This window comes from Urocitellus parryii, chromosome 5 (assembly GCF_045843805.1).
Source record: "Urocitellus parryii isolate mUroPar1 chromosome 5, mUroPar1.hap1, whole genome shotgun sequence".
NCBI lineage: Eukaryota > Metazoa > Chordata > Mammalia > Rodentia > Sciuridae > Urocitellus > Urocitellus parryii.
Genome location: NC_135535.1, coordinates 46473216 through 46498297, shown reverse-complemented (window position 1 = coordinate 46498297; position 25082 = coordinate 46473216). Strand labels below are relative to the sequence as shown.

At 39.1% G+C, this 25082-nt stretch overlaps 1 protein-coding gene across 2 annotated transcripts in view; it reads right to left on the bottom strand.

Moving 5' to 3' along the window:
* Nucleotides 1–11301: 11301 nt before the first annotated feature.
* Ptprb (protein tyrosine phosphatase receptor type B) overlaps nucleotides 11302–25082 on the bottom strand; it is a 121651-nt gene continuing 107870 nt past the window's right edge. For both annotated transcript variants that reach the window (XM_026386687.2, XM_026386686.2), the window contains 2 exons: nucleotides 20623–20743; nucleotides 11302–17405 (listed from right to left, as the gene is read on the bottom strand). In XM_026386687.2, the coding sequence (XP_026242472.2) occupies nucleotides 17383–17405; nucleotides 20623–20743 (144 nt within the window). In that variant the 3' untranslated portion in view covers nucleotides 11302–17382. The remainder of the gene's footprint in view (nucleotides 17406–20622; nucleotides 20744–25082) is intronic.

Here is a 25082-nt window from a genome sequence, read left to right as displayed (position 1 = left end):
TCAATATTTATAGAAGCTCAATTTATAATAGCTAAGCTATGGAACTGACCTAAGTGCCCCTCAACAGATGAATGGTAAAGAAAATGCAATATATATATACACGATAAAAGTGTGTATATAGTTTATATACTCAGACATGAAGAAAAATGACTTTATGACTTTTGCTGGTAAATGGATGGAGCTGAAGACTATCATGCTAAGTGAAATAAGCCAATCCCCCCCCCAAAAAAAACAAAGATTGAATAGAAGTTCATTGGATTAGACAAAGGGGAATGAAGAGAAGTGAGGGGACATAGGGATAGGAAAGACAGAATGAATCAGACAAAAGTTTCCTGTGTTCATATATGAATACATGACCAGGAAATCTCTACATCATGTACAACCACAAGAATGAGATGCTAATTAGAACGTTATGCTCTATGTATGTATAATACATAAAATATACTCTACTGCCATGTATACCTAAAAAGAATAAAAATATGTCTCAATAAAAGGTAAATATTGCACAATGTAATATAAAATAAAATATTAACCTGGAGATGATGGGGTTTTTGGTATAATCAACTCCTGAAAGCTGCCCCATTTCTCAGAGATTTATGAGAGCTTGGTAGAGCTTGGGTCTAATGTATATTCCCAGAGGGGCTGCTCTGTGGGGTTCAATGGCATTCTTGGGAAATTTTACCTGAATTTTCATTTCAGATGATAATGAAAGCATACTCCTTTAATCAAAAGTTGTAGAAGTAAGCACTTCAAAGCTCTTGTTGAATGTAATTCTGGGGTGTTGATCACTGTTTGAAGAGGCTGGCTCTGATTGTGCCTATGAGCCTATGTGGGTGAGAAAAATCTCACACACTTCCAGGCAAACCCCAACTAGTGTTGAACAAAATAAGTCTGGATTTAGGTAAAGAGAGGCTTTATTTGAAAGGATGATTGCGAAAGAGAGAAAGGAATGATTGGAATTAGCGGGAGAGAGACAGTTTCAATATGGAGAATGCTCCATCCAGGAGATCAGAGAGTAAAATCAGCCAGAAAGGTTCTTTTTTTCCATAGAAAGGACCAAATGAGGCTGGAAAGAATGGGGTGTGGGGAAATGGATGAGCTGGCGGTGTAATCAGAGAGTTAGCAGGGAATGTTTTATCCCAGGTCAGCCGATTCTCAGGATGGGTCGCTAAGAAGGGCTTGCATGCTGGCTCAGGCTGAGAATGTGCCAAAATTCCATTTTCTCCCCTAAAATATTTCTTGTATCTTCTCTGACACTCAGAACTCATCACAGGGGGTGACAGGTGATGGAGGGCAGGAAAGTCATTAGGCTAGCACTGGCCCTCACGAAGGGTGACAAATGTAGCCCTTTGGTTTATCTACAAATAAAGTTCAATGTAGAGTCTCAGAGATGCTATAGGGATGATAGAGGAAGATACACCCCATGTAACTTTAAATGTAGGCTCATAATTAGGTCAATCTTTAGTCATGCATCACTTAACGGAGGGATACATTCTGGGAAATGCCTCGTAGGTGATTTTGTCATTGAGCGAATATCACAGAGTGTACACACAAACTAAGAAGACCATGACATCACTAGGCAATTCAATCTCATGAGACCACCACAGTATATGCAGTCCATCATTAACAAATATGCACAGAGTATGACTAACACCTATAATGTGTTACAAAGGAATTTTTAAAAATAATGTGCTATAAGGGAGTTTTTAAAAAAATAAATCTTCTCATCATTTTCTGAATTACATTCCCCCCTCCCAGTGCTGAGCATCAAATGCAGGGTCTTGCATGTGCTAGGCAAGTGCTCTACCAGTGAGCCACACCTCCAACCCCAATATAATTTTTGTAACCCTCTTTATGTATGAATTTTTTTCATTTAAAGTTTATTTTTCACTCTACAGAAGCTTTAGCAAATGACAGTGACCCTCACTTCAGCTCTGAGACTTGCTGTTGACCAATTCTCTAATTTATCCCCACAAACCCATCATCCCCAGTTTTATACCTATACTGATGGAGACATTTTTCGTGCCATGGAACACTGCTGAAATTTTTTGTTCCATTTTTCCTGCTAGGCTGTGAGCTGCTTGAAAATAATTTCTCCCAGGCACCAAGTAAATGAATTTAAGACTGATTCCAGATATAATAATAATATAGCAATGCATAATATTAATGGATGTATTTCAACAAATTGCCCAGCATTGTCATTCATTGAATTTTAATACACTTTAATTGACTCCCAATGATCCTATGAAATATGAGACTGAGACCTAAAGAGGTCACAGCTGATACATGTAGAGGAGCAAAAATGTTCAAAACAGCAATGTGTATTCTAGAAATCAAAAATGGTTTGAGACAGTGAGGCTTAAATTGCAAGGGGAGGAGTGGCTACACCTAAAACTGGGGTCAGTGGGTGGGTAGTCACAGGCTGTGTCATGAAAGGCCCCTTAATGCCTGACAAGAAGCCTGGGATGCACTTCATGAGTGAATTGGCATCTCTGGTCAGATCAATCAATCAATCTATCTGTATCTCTCTCTTTCTGTGTATATCTATGTGTGTGTGTGTGTGTGTGTGTGTGTGTGTGTGTGTGTGTGTGTACACACTATTGGGGACTGAACCCAGGGCCTTGTACATGCTAGGCAAGCACTCTACCACTGAGTTACATCCCCAGCCCTATAAAATTTTTTTTGAGACAGGGCTGGCCTAGAACTTGTGATCCTCCTGCCTCAGTCTTCAGAGTAACTGGGATTACAGGCATGCACTACCATGTCTGGCTGTATTTTAGATAAATTAATCTGGGGACAGTGTGGAACATAGAATATCAAAAAGAGGTCTAGAGACCACACAGAGGACTTCAGGGTTTAGTGAGATGATGAGTCTAGTGCTCAGGCAGGAGAGTGCTAGGGAGAAGGGTTAACTCTGTAGAAGGCTAATGGAAAAAAATAGCACTTAAAGGTACTGAGGAGCACTTCCTGTTCAGGAGGTGTGGGTAGAAAAATCAACTGGTCCTGGAGATGTATCCAAAATCGCACGGGTTTTGAGTGAGCCTAGAATCTTCTGCTCTACTTGGAATCCCGTGCCTTTATCCTCTGCCATGCTGCCCAGCAGAGTGCACCCACAGCCTTGAGTGCTGAGGCCCAGGGAAGCTGATCTGGTCCAGGGAAATCCCAGGGAAGCCTTCAAGGCTGCACACTTTGTGGACAGTGGTTCCTTTTTGAGCTCTCCTCATTGCTCCATTTGAGTGTGTCCTGTGTTTGCTGCTGGACCCTTGAGTGATGTATCACTGCTGTCTTTACCCAAATGGGAGTGATGAGTGAGCATTTGTCACACCCTCCTTGCTCATGGCTGGGGGTCACGGACAACAGTAGTGATGGAACCTTCGAGATTCTGGTCTCCCTGCCCTTGTTTCCCCTGCTCATGGCTTGGGTAATGATTGCTTTCTTTGTCTTACTTGCTGTGAACAGTGTTTTAGGGACCTGTTCCTGTCTCCTTTTTCAGCAGTCATTCGGGTCTGACTTCTAGTCCATAGTTAATAGAATATCTGAGAATTGGGAGCTGCATTTTAGGGCCCATTTCTTCTGTCTTACGTGTGGATTTGTTTTCCTGTTTTGTTTTTGTTTTTAATCTCCCATTTTGAGTTGACATGACAGTTCTGCATGGTGTGATCACTGTCTCTTTGCCCTAAGAATTTGTAATCACCAAGAATTGCCCCACAGCCTGTTCTGGGCCCTCTAGAGAACAGATGGGATTTAATTTAGAATACATGACTGTGCTATCACATTAGTCTAAAATGCTGGTGGCAGGGACAATGTAGGGGCAAAGAGAAAGTCTCTCTGCCCCCGAAGGCTCACTGAAATGAATTTCCAATGGTCAGATTGATTTGAGACAAAGACACACGAGTTGATTAAGGTACATAATCATGTAGTCAGGCACAAAGTGGAAAACTCAAAGACATTTGAAACTTAAATAACTTTCTGAGATACAGAGAGCAATAATAAAGGGTTGAATGAGAGGGGCCTGGGGTATTCTGAACCATGGTGATGACAAGCTATGGCCCAGGTAAAGGGAAGACTCATGGGGTGAACAAAGGTTGTCCATTGATGCCGATAAAGTCTCTCAACCTCTCTGAGCTGCCCTGAGAAACATAGTTGAAAAGTTGGAGTGTGGGGGCTGGGGTTGTGCCTCAGTGGTAGAGCAATTGCCTAGCATGTGTGAGGCACTGGGTTCGATTTTCAGCACCGCATATAAATAAATAAAGGCATTGACAACTAAAACATATTAAAAAAAAAAGTTGGAGTGTGGTGATGACTTCAAATCTCTCCTCCAGTGATTAATCTTTCCTGCTTATTTGATGAGATTCTTAGGAGAGTGATTTAAACAATTTTTTTTCCTTTGGAAGACATTTTCCCCTGTCAGATGAGGGAATTCCAGAGATCATCCATCTCTAAACTTGGAGAAAGTGGGAGAGGAGCAAGACAAGCAACCTTGATTCTGAGGCAGCTTTGAAGGCCTCTTAGCATGTCAAAGCTCTAGTACTTGGGGTATTGATTTTTTTTTTTGAGCCCCAAGATCATCAACATCCAGGCTAATGGACAAATGGGTCTTTGGGCAAAAGTCATAAAAGGTAGAAGGAAGTGATTTGCAGCATACATGTGAGTCTGCAGTTGGAAACCCCAAACTAAATTTAAGCTGTGGAGCTTAATCTACCATTTCTCCACCCCATGAAACACCAGAAAATGGTTAAGAACACAGGTGCTAGAATTTCACTGTCCATGTTCTAGCTCTATGATCTAGAGCAAGGTTGCTAACTTTCCTGAGTCCTTCAGTTTTTTCATCTGCAGGATGGAGGTAATAATCCCTACTTTATTTGGTTTTGAGAGGGTTCAGTGAGACAATGCAGTTAATGAGGTAATGCCATTCAGAGTGGAACCTGACACATAACAACAATATCTGCTAACATTAGTGTCATGTGCTAGGACTAAAAAATTAACATTTCCATCCCTCTTTGTCCAGCAGAGCATGTTGTAGAGTTTATTTTCTTTCTACATATTTTTTACTGGTACATTATAGTTGTATAATGGTGGGATTTGTTGTTACATATTCATATGTATATGCACACAATATAATTTGGCCAATGTAATTTCCCAGTATTTTCCCCTTTCATTCCCCTCTACCTTCCACCTGGTCCCTTTCCTGTATTCTGTTGGTCTCTCTTCAGTTTTCATTAGATCCCCCCAACCTGTCTTTTCCTTTTTCCTTTCTAGCTTCCACATATGTGAAACACACAACCCTTGTCTTCCGAGTTTGGCTTATTTTGCTTAACATAATATTCTCAAGTTTCATTCATTTTCCTACAAATAACATGATTTATTTTTCGTTATGGCTGAATAAAACCCCATTGTGTTTTACTAAGCATTAAGAAAAAGTGATATATATATATATATATATATATATATATATATATATATATATATATCTCACATTTTCTTTATCCATTCATCTGTTGATGGACACTCGGGCTGGTTCCATATTTTGACTACTGTGAATTGTGCTGCTATAAACATAGGTATGCATGTAACACTATAGTGTGATGAATACTGAGGAGTGGTATAGCTAGGTCATATGGTGGTTCCATGCCCAGCCTTTTGAGGAACCTCCATACAAATTTCTAGTCCCACCAACAGTGTAATAGTGTTCCTTTTTCTGCATATCTTCTCCAGCTATTAGCATTTATTCTAACTGGAGTGAAATAAAATCTTAGTATAGTTTTGATTTGTGTTTCCCTAATTGCTAAAGATGTTGAACATTTTTTTCATATATTTGTTGGTTATTTGTGTTTCTTCTTTGAGTAGTGTCTGTTTAGTTCATTTGCTCATTTATTATTTGGATTATTTGTTTTTCAGGTGTTAAGTTTTTTTTAGTTCTTTATATTATACTGTGGATATTAATCCTCTGCTAGAGGCATAGCTAGCCAAGATTTCTCACATTCTGTGGATTCTCTCTGTGCATTTCTCATTGTTTCCTTTGCTGTGCAGAGCTTGCTTTTTAATTTGGTTCCATCCCACTTATTAACTCTTATTTCCTGAGCGTTAGGGGTCTTACTGAAATCATCACTGCTTGTGCCTATATGTTTGAGTGTTAAGCCTGTGTTTTCTTCTAAGAGTTGCATAATTTCTGGTCTAATTCCTAGGTCTTTGATCCATTTTGAGTTGACTTCTGTGCAGAGTGAGAGCTAAGGGTCTATTATATATGCAGTCTTATTCCTTCTACATATAGATAAACAGTTTCCCCAGCACCATTTGCTTAAAAGGCTGTCTTTTTTCCAATGTTTGTTTTTTTGTACCTTTATCAAAGATAGAATTTCTTTTCAAAGAGTTAGATTTGACTAATGAGAATTTATAAAGCAGGGAGGGAGGCTGCCCAAACTCCATGCAGAGTAGAATGCATCTGAATCACTTGGAAGATTTGTTGATAAAACACAGATTGCTAGTCCTCTCCACGGGAGTTTCAGATTCAATAGGACTGGGGGATGCTGATCTGAAAAATCTGTTTTTCTAACAAGGTCCTGCGTGATGCTGATACTGCAGGTCTGGGGACCAAACTTTGAGACAAATTGGCATGTAGGTCACATTTTGAAGTCAGAAAGATCCATATTGGCATCTGAACTTTGGCACTGAATGGCCTTGGGAAAATTACTTTTCTTCTTTGAACTTCAGTTTCCCTTTCTCCAAATATAGGTCCAATAACAAGAGTTGTATCAAGAGTTAAATTAGATGATCTGAATAGAACATTGAGCACCTGGCTAGTGTATCCGTGCATTAGCCTTTGTTCCCATCCTGCTAAATTTTGTGCAGCTCCCTCCTGGTTTTGTGCCTCTCCTCCCTGGTTTATAAAGTGAGGGATTTACTAGTATTTATTGCACAGTATCTGGAGGCACTAATAAGGACACAATGGCTTCAATGCTTTTTAAAAAGAAAAAGCAGAGCTGATGTGGTGGCACATGCCTATAATCCCAGGGAGTTGGGAGGCCGAGGCAAGATTATAAATTCAAGGCCAACTTGGGCAGCCTAATGATATTTTGCCTCAAAATAGAAAGCAATGGACCTCTGATCCTGGTAGCTCAGGACACTGAGGCAGGAGGATCCCAAGTTCAAAGTCTCAAAATAAAAAATAAAAAAGGGTTGGGGACGTGGCTTAGTGGTTAAGCACCCCTGGGTTCAATACCAGTTACCAAAAACAAAACAAAACAAACTGATGGGGATATAGATCAGAGGTAGAACCCTCCTGGGTTCAGTTTCAGTACTGAAAAAAAGAAAGCATTGTCTAAATGTGGTAATTTTTAATGTCTCAGAAGTTAAACATACATCATCTTCTGTAGCATTGTATTTTAGTTAAAAAAATTTTTTTTTAGTTGAACATGGACACAATGCCTGTAGTTTACTAATTTATTTACTTTTTGCAGTGCTGAGGAGTGAACTCAGTGCCTCACATGTGCAAGGCAAGCACTCTATCACTGAGCCACAATCCCAGCCCTTTGTTTTAATTTTTTTGTGTGTGTTTTGGGGGGTACTGGAGACTGAACTCTGGTTCTGAAGCATGCTAACTGAGCATGTGCTCTACCACTGAGCTACACTCCCAGCTCATCCGTAGCATTTAAACAGGACTTGGAATGTCCTCCTCTCAGGTTCAATGTAATGACCCTCTGCTACTGCAAGAGGTCAAGGACTCCAGGTTCTTTCAGATTCTACCTCTTGTCTTTAATTTACCCCCCAGTTTTCTTCTCTTCCCAGTCTTCCACCAAGCCAAAGCAACAAAGTAGGATCATTTCATTTCTCCTCCCATTCTCTGTTCACTTTTATTTATTGCTTGCATGTGTTCCTGTCACTTGGGAGGTCGATGGTCACTCCGCCACCTCAGTTGCGGGGGGTAGAGACTCGATGTCAAAACAACACATGGACACCGGGAGCTGGTGAGAGTGCTGGCTGATGAGAAACTGGAGCCGAAGTTCAGCAAGCTCAAGCTCATTTATTTTTGGAATGCATACAGCTGTTATAGGGTTCAGGTAGGGTGTGCCCGCCAATCACACATGAGCACCTTAACATCTATAAGCCAATCATCTTATGCCTAATGTAACCGCACTATGAGGAAGCACTAAATATTGCTGTCGTGATGGAAGGCACTCTAGAAGGATCTTTGTCCCTAAGGAAAGGGGGGCTATGAGTTGGGGGGTTACATGCCCTGAAGCACTTGACTCTCGGTTTCCTGACCTGGTAGTCTGGTAGCTTGACAACGCTGACCACAAGTGCTGAGGATGTGGTTTCACAGACAGCTCGCTAGAGCAGAGTGCCCAGTCTTGTAGGTGTTCCTGTCAGGCCTGTAAGAGCGTAGGTTTTCCTAGCACTCTGAGCGAGCAGTAGCTACTAGCTGTGAACCGAAAGTTATTCCAACAATTGCTGATATTATTTTTTGAATGTAGACAGTTATTTTCTTCTGTAGTCTTCTATCCTAAGTGAGGAAGAACATTCTACTAGGGTGAAGATTGGGGCAATAGTCATTGGAAAGTTCTGTAGGAATAAAATAAATCTTTAAAAAATTCATTTATAATTCTTATTAGTAATATTATCTAATTAAAGCTCCAACTTAGGACTATTCCCTGGCTTCTGAACTTCTCCACTTAAATTTTTTTAAATAAAATATACTTAGTACTTTTCTTTATACTTATTAGTATATATTAATTGTGCACAATAATTGGTTTCATTGTGACAAATTCATACATGAGTATAACATAATGCCCTTCATTTCTATAGTTATGTTCTCAATTTTTTTTAATGTGTGTTTTTGTTTAACTTAGCTCCTTGGCAAGCCCCAAGACAAATACTTCTTGATAATCAATGGCTTATAGCAGCCCTCTCTCTCTCTCTCTCTCTCTCTCTCTCTCTCTCTCTCTCTCTCTCTCAGTAATGGGAGTTGAATCCAGGGGTACTATACCACTTAGCTATATTCCCAGCCCTTTTTAATTTTTTATTTTGAGACAGGGTCTTGCTAAGTGACCCAGGCTGCCTTGAATTTGCACTGCTTCTGTTTCAGGTTCCTGAGTCACTGGGATTACAGGTGTATGCCACTGTGCTCACCTGCTAGATCTTTCTTAAAGACCAAAATAGATGTCAAGTTTCTTCCTGGGGTCAAGAGCTCCAGGGGAAAAGAGGAATATATTAAAGATAATTTACATTAAAGTCCTTGCATCATTACAATTATTAAAGAAAAAATTATTCATAACTTGATGAAGACGGTAAATTAGACTTTATGTAAGAGGGGCCATGGATTATGTATAAGGATCACTGCAATGAGATATTGTAGCCAGGGAGAGAGATTGGCCTCATCTCCCACAAGGACAAGCAAGAATGACTAAGGAGCAGAGTCGGGGGGGCAGTCAGTGGATGGAAATTTTCTAAGAGGAGACATCAGTAGTAAAGGGAATTTCTACTGCTGGCAAACCAGGGATGATGGGTTATGGAGGTTAGGCAGACACCAAGATTGGGGTATTGAAACCATATTGACCTTACACTGGATTCTATATAGACAGAGAGGGAAGCTCAAGTTCTGGCCTTGTCAAATGGAAAGCAAAGAGGAACCTGAAAAAAAATAACAAAGTTTTGGTCAGAGGAGAGAATCCTTGTTACTGTAAAGTAACTAGATCGAAAATTTTTTACCATAATAGAATTCCCTTAGCAAAGAGCTGTGTTGGGAGATACTTTAGTGCGTTGCCTCTGGTGGTGAGGAGGTAAATGTTTACTTCTAAACAGAACCAGCATTGCAGGTTTTTCTCTATTACTTGGGCTTGAATTCTACCAATTAGCTTTTACTCTTCTATTATGAATGTTCCTTTAATAGGCAACACCAAAAGCCTTCCCAGTTCCCCCAAATTCTCCTTGTAGAATCTTTTCTGGATTCTGGTGGTTTGATCTAATTAGCTTTCATAAAGATTTTCATAGAAACTCATATATTTTTCCTTTCCTATTCAATATTATTTTAGCTTTAGGAATTTTTTTGCTTCACTTTTGCTGGGGTCTGACTCTGAAATGAAGTCTAAGATTTATTAACAAACAGATGCATCCAGACATTATATATATATATATATATATATATATATATATATATATATATATATATATAAAGATTGATCATGCAAAAATGTTGAAGGTTCTCAGGATTGTAGATGGTCATTGGGTCTATTGGCTTCTGAGCAGTTTCCTTTTTCTTTTTTTTTTTTCCTCTTAACTTTTTTAGGAGCTTTGTTTTTTTGTCTGTATTTACATCTATGCAGGTTTTCTCCTGTGAGTAAAATTCCAGAATTGTCCTATTTTGCTCTATCATTTTTAAATGTGGGTCTTGGTTTCCTACACTGTTGATCCCAAGTTGGTCCTTCCAGTTTTAATATTTTATGATTGTGGAAGATGTATCAGCAAAAACACTAAGTGATTAGTTCAAATTGTAATCTCTTTCTCTCTCCAGAGCCTCACCCATGATAGGCAAGTGCTCTACCCTGAACCATATCCCCCTAGTCCCTAATATTCTTTTTTTTTTTAAAGAGGAAATTCCATAAATACTACTTAGGAAAAGTCCAACCTCATCGGTCAAATTATTTTGTTAACTTAATCATTGGAATCCAGAAACTGTTTTAAAATGGATTGCTTTGAATTAATGATTTTATATGTAATTCTTTATCCATTACTGTACTTGTTTTAAAGCAAAGGTTCCTGGAGTTAGTTATAGAAAAATAAAATACCAGAGTTGTGAAGGATACTGATCTTCCAACTGGAATATGAAAAAGACAAAGGGTAAAATCATAATTCTGGAAGCAGGCTCAGCAGCAATTTACCAAATGTCACATTGTCCACTAATGTGTAAAAGGTCTCTGAAGGGCTCCCAGCGACCCAGCTGGGGCAGCGCCTCTGAGGATACACCAGGACAGTTGGTAATAGATGACATTGTGGTTACTAATGAACTGAAGAACTAAAAACATGAATTTAGCTGGAGACAGCACTGAAGAGCCTATTACAATATACGCAATGCCGTAGGTGGCCAACTCTGCACTTCCAGGAGCAGAGGTTAAGACAGCCATGTCTTTTATGATAATGGCCTGCAAGATTTTTCTCATTTAAAAGCAGTCACCTTTGACCCTTCTCTTGAGCAGAAGGATGACAAAAATTGAGAAATGAGGAGCAGGCAAGTAGAAGACAGGACACTCTCTTTTCAACAAATAGGCACTTTTATTCCTATACTAATGAGAATGTACACAAGATACTATATAGATTTTTTTTAAATCACAGTTACAAATATAAAAATATATTAAGAACATACATAACTTATAGACTAATGAAGTTCTTTGTCCAAATAAAGTTGGTTATAAACACATTATCATGGGTAGATTCTTTAGTATGAAAAACCAGAATCATTCTACTGCTATTTTAATCAGATATGCAGAAAAAGAATAAATGATTTTAAGAGCATAAAAGTGCTTTACTATAGAATGTAATAAATTTAGTTTTTGTATTTATTTACACTAGAAATGTTTGCTTTACACAGATCAAGGAATGGCCAGATGAATCTCCATGGACATTAGAATTTTTGGATACTATCTCATATCCAAAGTTTCAGGCCAACAGAAATTCCCACTCAAAAAGTATATGCAGAATGTCTATGAGCTGCGAACTCATTTTTACAAGGTAGGAGTACAGAGGAGAATAAAGACTTGGTCCTTGTCCTTGAAGAATTGATAAGCCTGTGTGTCTCACGTGGAAGACCAAAAATCAAGTATTCTTCAGGGGTGTGGGTGTACTCTCCTGTCAGTGTGGCTGAGACCCTCCCCCTCACTTGCAGATGAACTCTTTAACTGTGTAAAGCCACAATTGTAAGTGCTTCTTTCTTGATAGGGTATTATTCACATGCACAGCTATCAAAATACAACATTTCAAACATATCTGAAAGTTTGCTGTTAGGGTGATGGTGGTATTTCTCCTTCTTCTTTTGGTACTAGGAGTTGAACCCAGGGACACTTTACCACTGAGCCACATCACCTGTCCTTTTTTTTTTTCTTTTGTCTTTATTTTGAGATTCAGTCTCCCTAAGTTGCTGAGGAGGCTGACCTTGAATGTATGTTTCTTCAGCTTCAACTGCCCAGGTTGCTGAGATTATAGGCATGCGCTACCACACCCAGCTTGATTATGGTATTCTTGAAAGAAATTACTTAAAGCAGAAAACAGCCATAACAAACCCTTCTTGTGACTATTCTAGAAGGGACACGTTGCATTTGTCTGACATTATTTGCAGTTTTGAATAACTTATTTTGGTACCTTATATAAGATCATGTGCATTGGCATATAGGATATAAAAATAATCTTTGGTAAATCTTTTATTTCCATTACATCAACCTCTATTTTAGGAACATTCACCAACAATTTCCTTATTTAATGAATGTATCTATATAGGCAATCTTTAAAAAAATTAAACGCATACATTTATTCCAAGGGAGCCTCCCTACCAGTCAAGAGTATTCTTTTAGCCAGAAATACTTTCATTGCTAGAAACATTTTTAGAACAGAACAGATTTTTGTTGTTATCATGGCTGCATCAAATGTTACCCTGAATTTTAACTAAAATGGCCAAACATTTTCAAAATCATCATGCACTGTAAGAATCTAAGGTGGATTAAATTATAGAATCCCAAACACAGTAAATTTAGTCAAACATCTGGTCAATTCACAAACTAAATGAATCAATTCAATTGCTTAATCAGATAAATTATCTGGCCAACACAGTCAAAATGAATCCCCAAAAAGGTTAATACAGGTTGAATATTCCATATGTAAAATACCAAAAGTATTTTGGATTTCACTTTTTTGGGGGATGGTAGAGTATTTACATATAATGTTTACCTTGAGAATGGGACCCAAGTCTAAATATGGAAAGTAAAAAAAATTTTTTTTGGTACTGGGCATTGAACTGAGGAGCACCCAACTACTGAGCCACATCCTCAGCCCTATTTTATATTTTATTTAGAGATAGGGTCTCACTGAGCTGCTTAGGGCCTCACTGTTGCTGAGGCTGGCTTTGAACTTGTAATCCAGGCATGCACCAAGGCACCCAGCCCTAAAAAATTTTTTTTCAATGGAAAAGGGAATTAAACCCAGAGCTCTGGATGTGCTAGTCAAGTAGTCTACCACTGAGCTGTATCCTAAGCCCATTTTGTTTTATATTTTGAGACAAGGTCTCAATAAGCTGCCCAGGCTGGCCTTGAACTTGCAATTCTCCCACCTCAGCTTCCCAAGGAGCCAGGATTGCAGATGTGCTCTGCTGCTGCCCCTGACTTGAAAATAATTTTATACAATGATTTTAGTGCACCTGTTGTTTTGACTGTCATGCATCACCTAAGGCCAGGGTGGAATTTTCCACTGTGGTGTCGGTTTAGTTAAAAAAAAAAAAAAAAAAAAAAAACTCTTGGATTTGGAGCATTTTGGATTTCAGAGTTTTGGATTAGGGATGTTCAACTTGTATGTCCTGATGGAAATACATGACGGAGATTTTTAAGGGACAGTATGGCTGGCCAGAATGGCTTGGTCTGGTTCAATTCCTTTTATTCAAATATTTTCCCATCTTTGTGTCATTTTATTTGCTGCCTGCAGTCATGCTTTGCAGTTTTCTTTGATGTGAAACATTCTTTGCATGCCTGATGTGATTCTAAATCTCAGACTAAAGATCCTCCGGAAATGAACAAGACATTTAGGTAAATATGACATTTTCTACTCTTGACTCTTCAGGAATGAGGAAGGGCTCAGAGCTTGCTCACTGCTACTTGGAGGAGGACCACTCTTCCCTTCTGGCCACTCCACCTTGGCTGATCAGTTACCATAAGCCAGCAGCTTATCACCTATTCATGTTGCTAGGTCAGGTTTGGTTTGGTCCACGTGTGTGAACTGATATCCCAGAGTACCCAAGAGCTGGGTCTCAGATGGGATCCTTCACTATCAGGCGGATCTGTTAGCTTTAGGATTTCAGGATTCCAACCTCAAGGAATTCCCAGACAGCTAAGTGAACAAGAATTTGGTAGATGGCAGATAATTTTGTTACAAAGGGTAAGGAGAGTATTTAATTAGGAAACTGGATTCTTAGGCACCAAGGCAAGAGAATCAGAGTGTGAAGTGTAACACGTTGAGTCTTATTTTTGTATTGCTGGACATCTGCTAAATGGCTTCATATTATTTTTTCATGTCATTTTGGGCTTTCTTCCAAGAGGTAATAACAAAATTAATTAAAGACCCTCCCCGCCAAAAAACAAATCCCAAACTGTTTTGTCGCATTTCAGTATTTGAAAATGAGAGCATGGTTATCTCTTTTATACCGTGGAGCCTATAAAATTATACCAATGGGTACAAAGCATTAAGAAGAACAGAAGGTAAAATCACATTCAACCAGCAGAGCAAACATATTTGACAGGGAGAGGGGGCAAGCCATGGGGCTTAGAGGACTAAGGGTTGGGAAGTTATTAGGACAAATTTGTGCAAGCCCAGACAGGGAAGCAAATCTCTGAAGAACTGATTCAAGAGCTGAAAAACTGGCTGCTTTTCAGAGAAAGACTTCATGATAATACAAAATTGATTTAATGAGAAGAGATTAAAGGAGTTAATTATAAGGAACTTGGATAAATAATGATTAAGATGCAAGACAGGACTCTCCGTAGATTTGAGAGCTCCAAACCACTTGGAAACCTTGATGATTAAAGTGTACCCCACAGGTGCACAGACAGGATGCCCACCAAGACAGGAAACGGAATGTTTGCTGAGACCAGCCCCATGATGCAATTAAATGGAAATATATCCAATTGAGCTGAATGTCAAGGAAGTCTTTTTTTCCCCTTCTCTTAAATTTAATGAATAGATCAACTATATTACGTATTTAGTCTTCCTGGGAGCAAAAGGGAATAGTATAATATTTGTTGCTAAGGAGATTTAAAATTAGGTGTAGAGTAGGAATCAATATTTCCTGGATTAGACTAAAAAAAAAAAAAGTACAGCTTCCCCTCCTCGTATTCATTTCTGTAACTCTGATTCCATCTCAGATGTTGCCAGGTGTGTGAGTGTTATTTGCTGTTGCAGATGTGTAGGTTGTTAAGGGCTGTGACTCCCGGGCTGCGCACTGTCAATTGCTCTCATTTGGATCCAGTGGTTGCTACAGAAGTAGCCTCATTACTTGCCAGAGAGAGGCTCCTGGAAGGTGACCACTGCCCTAGACTGGCTCAGTAATCTCAGTCCCTTGCCCAGGTCCTCTTTTAAATTCAAATGAAAATGGTGACAATGGCCTTAACTTTATTATTACCATGTGTTCTATGAATGTGGGTAGAAATGTAGATTCTGGTAGTGTTTGCAGGCCCTTACTAAAAGTTTTCTGAAGGAGTGAAAAGTCAAAAATGAATTTCTCTCTTCAGGCATCAATGTGCTTTGCACAGAATAATTTTAGTTTGAAAATGTTTTGTTTTCCTCTTGCTTTTCTTTATAGTGTAGATAAAATGATTCTTCATCAATATCAAACCTCCTAAGTTACTGACCTCTGTTTCCCTCCCGGTGCACATCTGCCTCACTTAACACAAACGTTGTTCCATTTCTTTCCTAGAGTAGCTATTTAGTTCCCTGATCCTGAATCAGAGACTAATGTTGTCACTTTACAAGGGCACAAAGAAGCTGGGAAAACTTTGAATCCTTTTATTACTCTGCACATTCATCCTTGTGAAGTGTCCCTCTATTTCGATACTTCAAATCACCCCAGAAAAATTCCCAAGTTGGGTACAGAGTTATATAAATATAAATATTTTAGGCACAATAAGACTTGTTATACTATTAATGGAAATTTATGTTAGTAGCAAGATACTTTGACAAAAAAAAGTTTTTTTTTCTGCCAATGAATTGGTGAGATCTCAAATATGACCTCTAATTAAAGACAAATATCTCCAGTTTGTTTTATCAGGTAGCCATAAGAATTTCATATAAATGCTTTTATGATTTTTCCCAGAAAGGCTCTTAGAACTGAACCTTGATAAAGGCAATGCCCACTTCCCGACTCACTGAAATTTGTCATAATCAAAATAAGGCACAAATACTGAGGATTAACTTGGTAGAGTACATATGGCCTTTTATATTAAATGCAACTTTAGGTGACTTGAAATTTTGACTTCATTGACCTACTATAAAAATCTTTTGGAAAATTTTGCACTAAAAACCACTGCAATTTTGTTTTTGTTGCTGTTTGCTTTTTAATTAGCTATATATGATGTTGATAGAAGTTTCTATGACAATGTTGGTATTAGATCCTTTGACCAAGAGCATAATCTGCCAACATAATCTTTTCATGGGAAAACTAAACATGACCTCTCCAGGAAAGCAGACCACTGGAAAGAAGACAAGGACCACTGTGTGTCCATAAGCCAACACTACAGCGCAGGTAAGCATGTTCATGTTCCACACTGTGAATGCAGCAAAATAATCTCTAGTTACTACGGATGGAGTTTTGTGTGCTTTGTTTCCAGTCAGGGTACAGCTGAGATTCTTCTTAACACAAGGAATTCCCTCAACCCTGCAGCCTGAGCTTGTACTAAAGTCACAAGGCCCCTGATCTGGCTACTTGGGCTTGAATCTGTGGCAGGAACAAGAGCAAAGAGCAGCTTATTTAGTCAAAATGACAAAGCTCAGCTTTGGTACAGTCTGATGCATGAATCTGAAAAATTCCTCTCCTAGTACTTTATTTTTTCATGTTTATGATCAATGCATACTAAGCATCCACTCTAAACAGAATTATTCCCGCTATCCTAATCCTGTTTTGACTTTTATTTATCCTGATAACATCTGAATCATACGTGGACTTCAAGCTTCATGGGACAGCAATGCAGCAAAGCTAGCCATGCTATATGTTCTCTCTAGTCCCTGCTCTTTATCCTGTCCAGCAAATATTACAGCAGGTAAGAAACACACAGCCCGAGGGATCTTTCTCTGCAAACACTTCCATGCCCATTTTACCAGTAATCCTGCCATACAAGTTGAATTGGTTTATGTAGAACAAGCCATGAACACTTTTGGGTGAAAAAATAGTATTATATAAAGCTTAATATTAAACATTATGAAAAAAATACATATTTACAGGAAAAACTACAAAATACAACTATGTACAATAATATCTGTTACCTTTAAATTACATAAATTCTTTAACATTCTCCAGATTAATAAATTATACATAGTATTGACAGAAATAGTCGGCACCTCTGCAGGGCAAGAAGCAAATTTTTTTTAAAACAAAATCACACAGTGAAAAATTTTTTATCCAGGAGATCTTCGGGTACATTCTTAATGCCTTGAATAGACTGCATCTGAAAGGGAGGACAAGGTGATTAGAGACCGCAGCGGTGGATGTCACTGTCGTTCTGTTTGTGAAAATGACAAGTCGGAAGGCTACTGGAAATGACTAAAGCTCAACATGGTTTAGGATGAGGACGGCCAGGTCACTCCATTTGGAAATAGATTATCAGATTTGGAAGGGGTGAGTGATGTTAGTCCATGCCCTCTGGCTTTACAGATAAAGTTACTGGCTCAGAGGGACAAAGTAACTCACTCAGGGCCACCCAGCTCATTAATGCTAGGTCTTTCCTCAACTAGGATCTAAATCTTGGCTTTCAAGATGGTGGTGATTTTATCCCGTAGTTAGTTTCTTTCAGACATGCCCAAGACTGTTCTAAAAAAAAAAAAATAGTCTCCAAAAGATCAAAGCAAGACAAAGGAACCTCTAAGATCCCCCAGAGTGTTCTCCATAATTTACTATACAGATAAATTAAGGGGTAATTATTCATAATACAAAAGATTATCTGATTTACAAAGACTCCTCTAAATAGTAGGTCTCTATTTGTGCTTTACGGATTATTAACTAACTATTCAACACATAGGCAAGCTGGTTGGTATAGCAGGTACAGAGGACTCAATAAAAGAAACCTTAAGACATTAAGAGGCATTGCCAACTTAAGGTCATTTAGAAATGAAGATAAGACAGGTCTGAAATAATGCTTGTCAAAGGAAAATTATCTGATTTTAGGTAGCTCTCAGTCCCCCTGGAGAGAAAGTTGCTGGTAGGTAGAAACAGATCTAACCAACATAATGCATGCTCACATTTGCAATCAGTCTATGTGATAACTTAGGTCATTATTAATGATGGCCCAGAGTCGGACAAGGCATGAAAACCATTCTCTTAGCAATCGGTCATTGTTTGATCAAAGAAGTACTTGTAATTTTTTTTCTGCTAATTTTTTTATTTGGAAGTGTTCCATGCTTGTTCTAGAATATACATAAGAATAGAAGAGAAAAATCACATATTTTTCTATTGTTCAGAGAAATGTATTTTACTACTGCATTTTCTCCTGGTCTTGCCCTTCACGCTTTGTTTTTGTATTACATTCTGCATCTATTATTTAACTTATGCTATAGTTTTGATGTGGTTTGTCATCAAAAAGGTTCAAGTCTTGGAAGCTCGGTCCCCAGGGTAACAATTCTGAAAGGTGAAAGGACTAGTGGGGTCTAGTGGGAAGTGACCAGGTCCTCATTGCCATGGTGAAGGGATTGATGCTGGTCTCTCTGTGGGTTAGGCCTCGTGAGAGTGGCTTAGTTCCTGCAAGAGTAGGCTATTTTAAGCTTTGCTCCTCCCCAGCTTTTTGGTCCCTTTCTCATCATATAATGTTTTTCACCATCACATGTCCTGTCACTAGGTGATGACATTGCCATGCTGCAATGCACCCATGAAGCCCCACCAGAGGCTGAACAGATGGAGTCTGCCCAATCTTGGACTTTTAGCCTCAAGAATTAGGAGTGAAATAAAAATCATTTCTCTTTCTTTCCCTTTTTTCTTTTTCTTTCTTTTTTTTTTTTTTTTTTTTGTGCTATGCTGAGAAGACTTGAGCATGCTAAGCATGTACTCTATCACTGAACTACCTCCCTGGCCCAGTCCTCTTTTCTTTTTAAAGTTCACAGTCTCAGATATTTTGCTATAGCAATACAAAATGGACTAAGACAACTTATTTGTAAGAATATCCATATTACTGTAATATATTAAAAAATAACATTCTTAAGCTAGGTGAGGTGGTATATGCCTATAGTCATAGCTATTCAGGAGGCTGAAGAAAAAGAGTTGCTTGAGCCCAAGAGTTGGAGGCCAGTGGGCAATGTAGTGAGATTTCATCTAAATATATCTCTATCTCTATTTCTATCTCTAAAACTCTTGACTTTTCTTTTTTTTTTTGCGGTGCTGGAGATCAAACCAAGGGCCTCACCCTTATTAGGCAAGTGCTCTATTACTAAGCTATGACCCAAGACCTTCTTTTTTTCCAATACTGGAGATTGAATCCAGGGGCATGTTATATCCCCAGCTACATTCCCAGACCTTTTTATTTTTGTTTTGAGACAAGGTCTCACTAAGTTGTTGAGGCTGGCCTCGGACTTGCCATTCTCCTGCCTCAGTCTCCCAAGAATCTGGTTATAGGCATTCACCACCAGGCCAAACCTAAGTCCTTCATTCTTTTTGTTCTTTTCTTTTTGTTGTTGATGGGCTTTGTTTTTTCATGCAGTGCTGACGGTTGAACCCAGTGCCTCACACATGCCGGGCAAGCCCTTCATTCTTAATGCCAACGTCCTATTTTATGAAGTGATACACCATGGTATTTAGTCCTTGCTGTGGTTTGAATATGGTTTGCACCACCAAGGGTCCACTATGATTGAAGGAGTGGTCTGCACGGTGGCAGTGTTAGGAAATACTGTGGTAGAACTTTCGGGATGTGGGGCCTAGCTTGGGGTCCTTAGACCTTTGGGAGTTAGTTCTCAGGGGACTCCTTCTTTTGAAAAGGTTGTTATAGTTGCCTACGATGGCCCCACCCAGCTCTCTCACTTCCTAGCTTAAGATGTGACAGCTTGCTCTTGTCAGGCACTCCTGTGACTGCCATCCACCATTTACCACGAGTTCCTCCCCAGAACTGAGCCAATTGCAGCACCATATCCTTGAAGCTCCCCAAATGTGGGCTAACTAAATCCTTTGTCTTTACAAAGTTAGCTGCCTCAGGTATTTCATTGTGCTAAATGCAAAGCTATCTAATGCAGTCCTTTGTTAAACAGTGTTTTCCACTCAAACTTTTAACTGTGAAAAGATTTATGCATGAAGCTTTTTTTGAATTTAGGGTGGCAGGAAAAGTACTGTGTTACAAAATAAGAACATATTAAGGATTCGGATTACTTGATTGCCAAATTCTTCTCCAAACAATTTTACAACTTGAACTCTCCATTGTGATTTCAATGCATCCTTCTCAGGGGTGAGGCTCATTGCTAGAAAAAGGAATGTTAAGCTGATTCCTTAATAAAGTGCATCCTGGGCTAGGGAGATAGAAACACTTCCTGGAATCGCTGCTGGAATGTGGGAGTACCCTCCTAACTGTTGCCATTCTTTTGGGGGACTTTCTGGGTAAAATAAGAAATGAAAGAGCTTTAAGTGATTAACAACTTCCAGACTGACTAAGTATTGAAAAATGACTTAAAAGCTAATGAACGAGATCCTACCTCTGTGATACTCTGGATTCACATTTTCGTAGATTGGAAACAAGGGGTTTTCTTGTTCACTCCGTAGCTTCCTTGCTCTGAGGACATCTCTTACACACTGATGTAGATATATGTATTGACACTATGGAAAAGCAGAAAACATATCAGAGGAGGGCCTGTTCTCAAGCATAAGAAAGGGGAGAGGCTGTCACAAAACACTGACAGTGATAGGGTTCTGTATAGTTAGCAAATCGTTTGATCATCACCTTGGTACATAAAAGAGGGAATAATTTTTAACCACTGAAAAGAGAAGAATGGTAATGGGCAGAGGGTGTTTATTAATTTCTTTTACATGATGCATATCGATACAGCATGTACTGTGAATACCTTAGAACGAGGTCTAGGCAACCGGTAATTTCATAATTAAATAGATGAATGAACGCCAAACATAAGCTATGCACTCTTCATAGTCATCTCATTTCATGATTTCAACAACCTTGTCAAGTATATAATTATCAATATAAACAGAGACTGAGAAGTTCATTAACTTCTCTAAGGTCACACAGCTCAGAAATGGGGCCCTAGGATTTGACCCAGGGGTATGGGCCTCCAACTTCATGTTTTCACTACACGGATTTTCTTATGAGAAGATAATTTCACAGCATGCTTGTTCTGTCCCCCTTGTTTTGCAGACACATTGAGAAAAAGGAGGTATGTCAGTTCTTGCAAGGTCAGCCTCTAGTCCAGCTCTGTTCAATCAGCACCTGAGTCTGGCTCAGGCAGGAATCTCAAAGATGCTGGCTCATTGCAGAGAATCCCAGAGGGTTACCTAGTGAGAAGGACCTGCCTGTCAGTTATGTAAGGATTAACTACTTTAGAAACATAAACAAATATAGAAAAGTCAGTGCTTTGGAGCCTGAAGACACCTTAAAGTCTTGCACTGACACCAGTGTCTCAGCCACAGGCAACCAATTTGTGCATGGAGCCCCTTCCTGACCAACAGCTAAGCTCTCTGATGAGGGAGAGGATGTCTGTGTGGACTTCGTGCTTGGCCTAGGGCTCCCCTTAATGATGTGACAATTGCTCAGAGCCCAGGGAGCGAGAAGGATAAGAGGGTAAGAGGGGAGCACACAGAGGAGACTGGGTGCTTAGCCTCTATCAGGTCCTGGCTGAACTGTGCGGCTTCTCAGCCTCGCTTTCTCCATCTAGAAAACAAGGAGCCCAAAGTCTCCCCGCAGATAACATCTTTGTTTTGTTTTTTTCTTCCATTTAAAGGGTATAAGCCCCAGTAGCTCCCCCTCCAAAAAAAAAAAAAAAAAAAAAAGACCTGGTATTGATGTCTGTTACATGGATACTGAAAAATATTTCTGGATCGCATGTTTAAAGCAATCAATGTAGTAAATAATAATTAATAAACGATTTGAGATACAAAATAAGGCTAAAAATAAAATCTCCTCTCACTAACAATTTTTCAAAGTGGACCAGTACTTGTTGTTATGGATTGGTAGAAGCCAGTCTGGGCATCTTCTCATGGGACTTTATAATTTAGGTATGGAATAATAATTAATACCTTGTGACATATTGGAAAACCAAATCAATCATAAATGAGGCCTGCACAAATATTAATAACTATTCTTTGCCTTTCAACTCACAGATCCTACTCATATTTATGAGTGTTTTATGCCACATTGACCTTGAAAATTTAGGAAGAGAACTATTCTGAGAATTGTTGTTGGAACAAGACAGACTTTTTGCTGTTTTAAAATTATAGACTGACATCTCATTGTGTCCTCTTATGCAAAACATAATTCCTATTTTTAATTCTACTGGGAGAGTAAATTATTTTGGGACCTTAGAGCTAAACTGTGAATGAACTCTATTATATCTATGCCATGGCCTATTAATAAATTCTTCAGCAATGGTCCACTGTGGGCTTTGAAACTAGTTAATATCCATTTATTTGCCTTGTCTTAAATATAAATTCTTTTCCCAATAGAGTGTCCCTTTGGAAATGATTACTACGGAAACCGTCAGATTTTTTAATGTGCTTCTCACTTTATTCTTAATGAAAAGTAAAAAAAATTCTAATAGATGAACCTCAAATCATGAAAAATTATGTCACGTTAATTGGCAAAGCCTTGGTTTGGCGTTAACACATTCAGTTCCATTCAATTTTACCAGTATTTGTAGTATTGGATAGTATTTATAGTATTATATGTCTGACCTTTCATGGTTCCTGAGTGCATAGTTTAGCAGAAGGGCAGACATGTGAACAAATACCTAGGAGATGATAAACATAAAATAGAATTGTGTGAAAAGTTTCATATAGAAGAGGAAGCCCTTGAGTTTTCTTTTGGGGGAGGAAAGTATCAAGCTAGATAGAAAAGGTGACATTAGTAAGAATTTGAACCAAGTAGGGCATTCCAAGTGATGAAATAATATGAAAGTGCTATATATTCTGGAAACAAAATTATGGTATGGGTGAGCTGTAGATTACATGGGTCATGCAACCTCCAAGACAGTCCCCAAATGGAATCTAGGAGCTTTAATCCTGTAACATCCCTGTGTTTCTTTCTCATGAGAAGCTGATATGAATGTTCTTTAACAAGTTATTGCTCTATCTGAATATCTCTCTCAAAGTCAGGCTGCAAACTTGCCCCAAGGCAGGCTGAAAGGAGAAACACATTTGCAACTCCCCTGTCTAATACCTATTTGTTTAGAAATCCCGTCTGATATATTCATTAAAAATTGTGACAACCTGCATTCCTTTGCATCCCAAATTTCCAGTATATAAGAATGTCAAGGTTAACTGTCACCATGGACCCAGAAAAATAACACAAGGGCTCAGAATGTCCTTTCCCCTTTGTGGAACCGTTTACCTCCCTGGAGCTCACTTGTGGATTAAATCCTTCTGCACCGGTTTCCATTTCCAAGTAAGTCAGCTCAGTTTGAGGGCCAGGGATTCAGAGACCATAGAAAATGTTCAACTTTTGCAGAGACTTCAAGCAAAACAGAAATTATTGAATATTGTTGGGATTTTGTTTGACCAGGCAAAAAGGGAGAAAGAAAATTCCTATCTTACTGCAATGTTTATTTCATCATGATTGAAAGAAACAAAGTTCATTCTGGCCCAGGGAGGAAAAACTTCCTTAATTTTAACAGAACCTGGTATTGATATCTGTTACATGGACATCATGTAGAATAGATGGGTAGACATGAAGCTGGAGAAGTAAGCCAGGGCCGGGTTATAAAGAAATTTGTGCATAAGGATAAGAATTTTAAGTTAAATTTACAAGCAATGGGAACTTCTCAGGATTTTTACGCAGGAGTTGACAAGGTCCCCAGGGAACTTTGATAGTGGCAGTGGTAATGAAGAGCTGTTAGGGGAGAAGCTGGAGGTAGGAGCCCCATTTGGCCACCACAATAGGCCCATCCAGAGTTAACAATAGTTTGAGCAAGGGGTAGCAGTAGGGGAGGGACTAGAACAAAGAGAAAGATCTTGGGTGGAACTGACAGGGCTTCCTGACCGCCTGGATGTGGGAACTGGAGGAAAAGAAGTCTGCTCCCTGGCTTGGGCAGACACATGGGTGGCAACACTGTTAATGGCAATTGGAAGGTACAAGAGCAGGAATGCTGCTCTGTTGTTTCTGCTGTCGTTTTCAAGGAAAGATAATGAGTTTGGTATTAACATTTTGAGTTTGAGGTGGCTATAAGGCCTCCAGGTGGAACTGTCTGATAGGCAGGTCGTTAAGTGAGTGCCAGGGAAGGAGCATTAGATTTGGGAGAAGGGAGCCCATGTGTGGGTTCTTGAAGACTCAAAATGAATGACATCACAAAGAATGAAGATTGGGAGAAACAGAGCCATGCTTTGAGGACAGAACTATGAGGAACCCAAACACTGAGAAGACCAGTTAAGAAGCAAAGCCAGAGAATCATCAGAGAGGTGAGAAAAGGAGAGAACCAGGAAAGGAAGGCATTGTTTCTGAGGAGGAGGAGGAAGAACTTTGGCACATTGCAGCTACCTCTGCTCTGAAAATCAGCCAGTGTCATTTGTGATAGAATTCCTGAACATGGCCCAGGAAGACAGTAACGAGGAAGCCTGAAACACACACACACACACACACACACACACACACACACACACTCTCACACAGCACTCTCAGATTACTTAAAATGTAAAACATGATAGCTTCTTTGCCCCCAAATTACAAGTTAATTATGGTCAGAGTTTGTGGAAGCAATGAAGCCAGATTTAAAGTTAGGTAGTCAGTGTAGTTAGGTAAATCGGGTCTAATATCAAGTGAAATCTAAAATGGAGGCCATGCTGGGAATGACTCAGGGAAAACAGGACAACTCATGGAATGTTAATAAAGTTCCGAAAAGGCCCTAGGCCAAAGTCCACCTGGAAGAAATGTTAATGAGCAGCCCCCAACAGATTTGAAGACAGCCCATCCCAAAGAAATGTTAATGAAGCCCAGGAT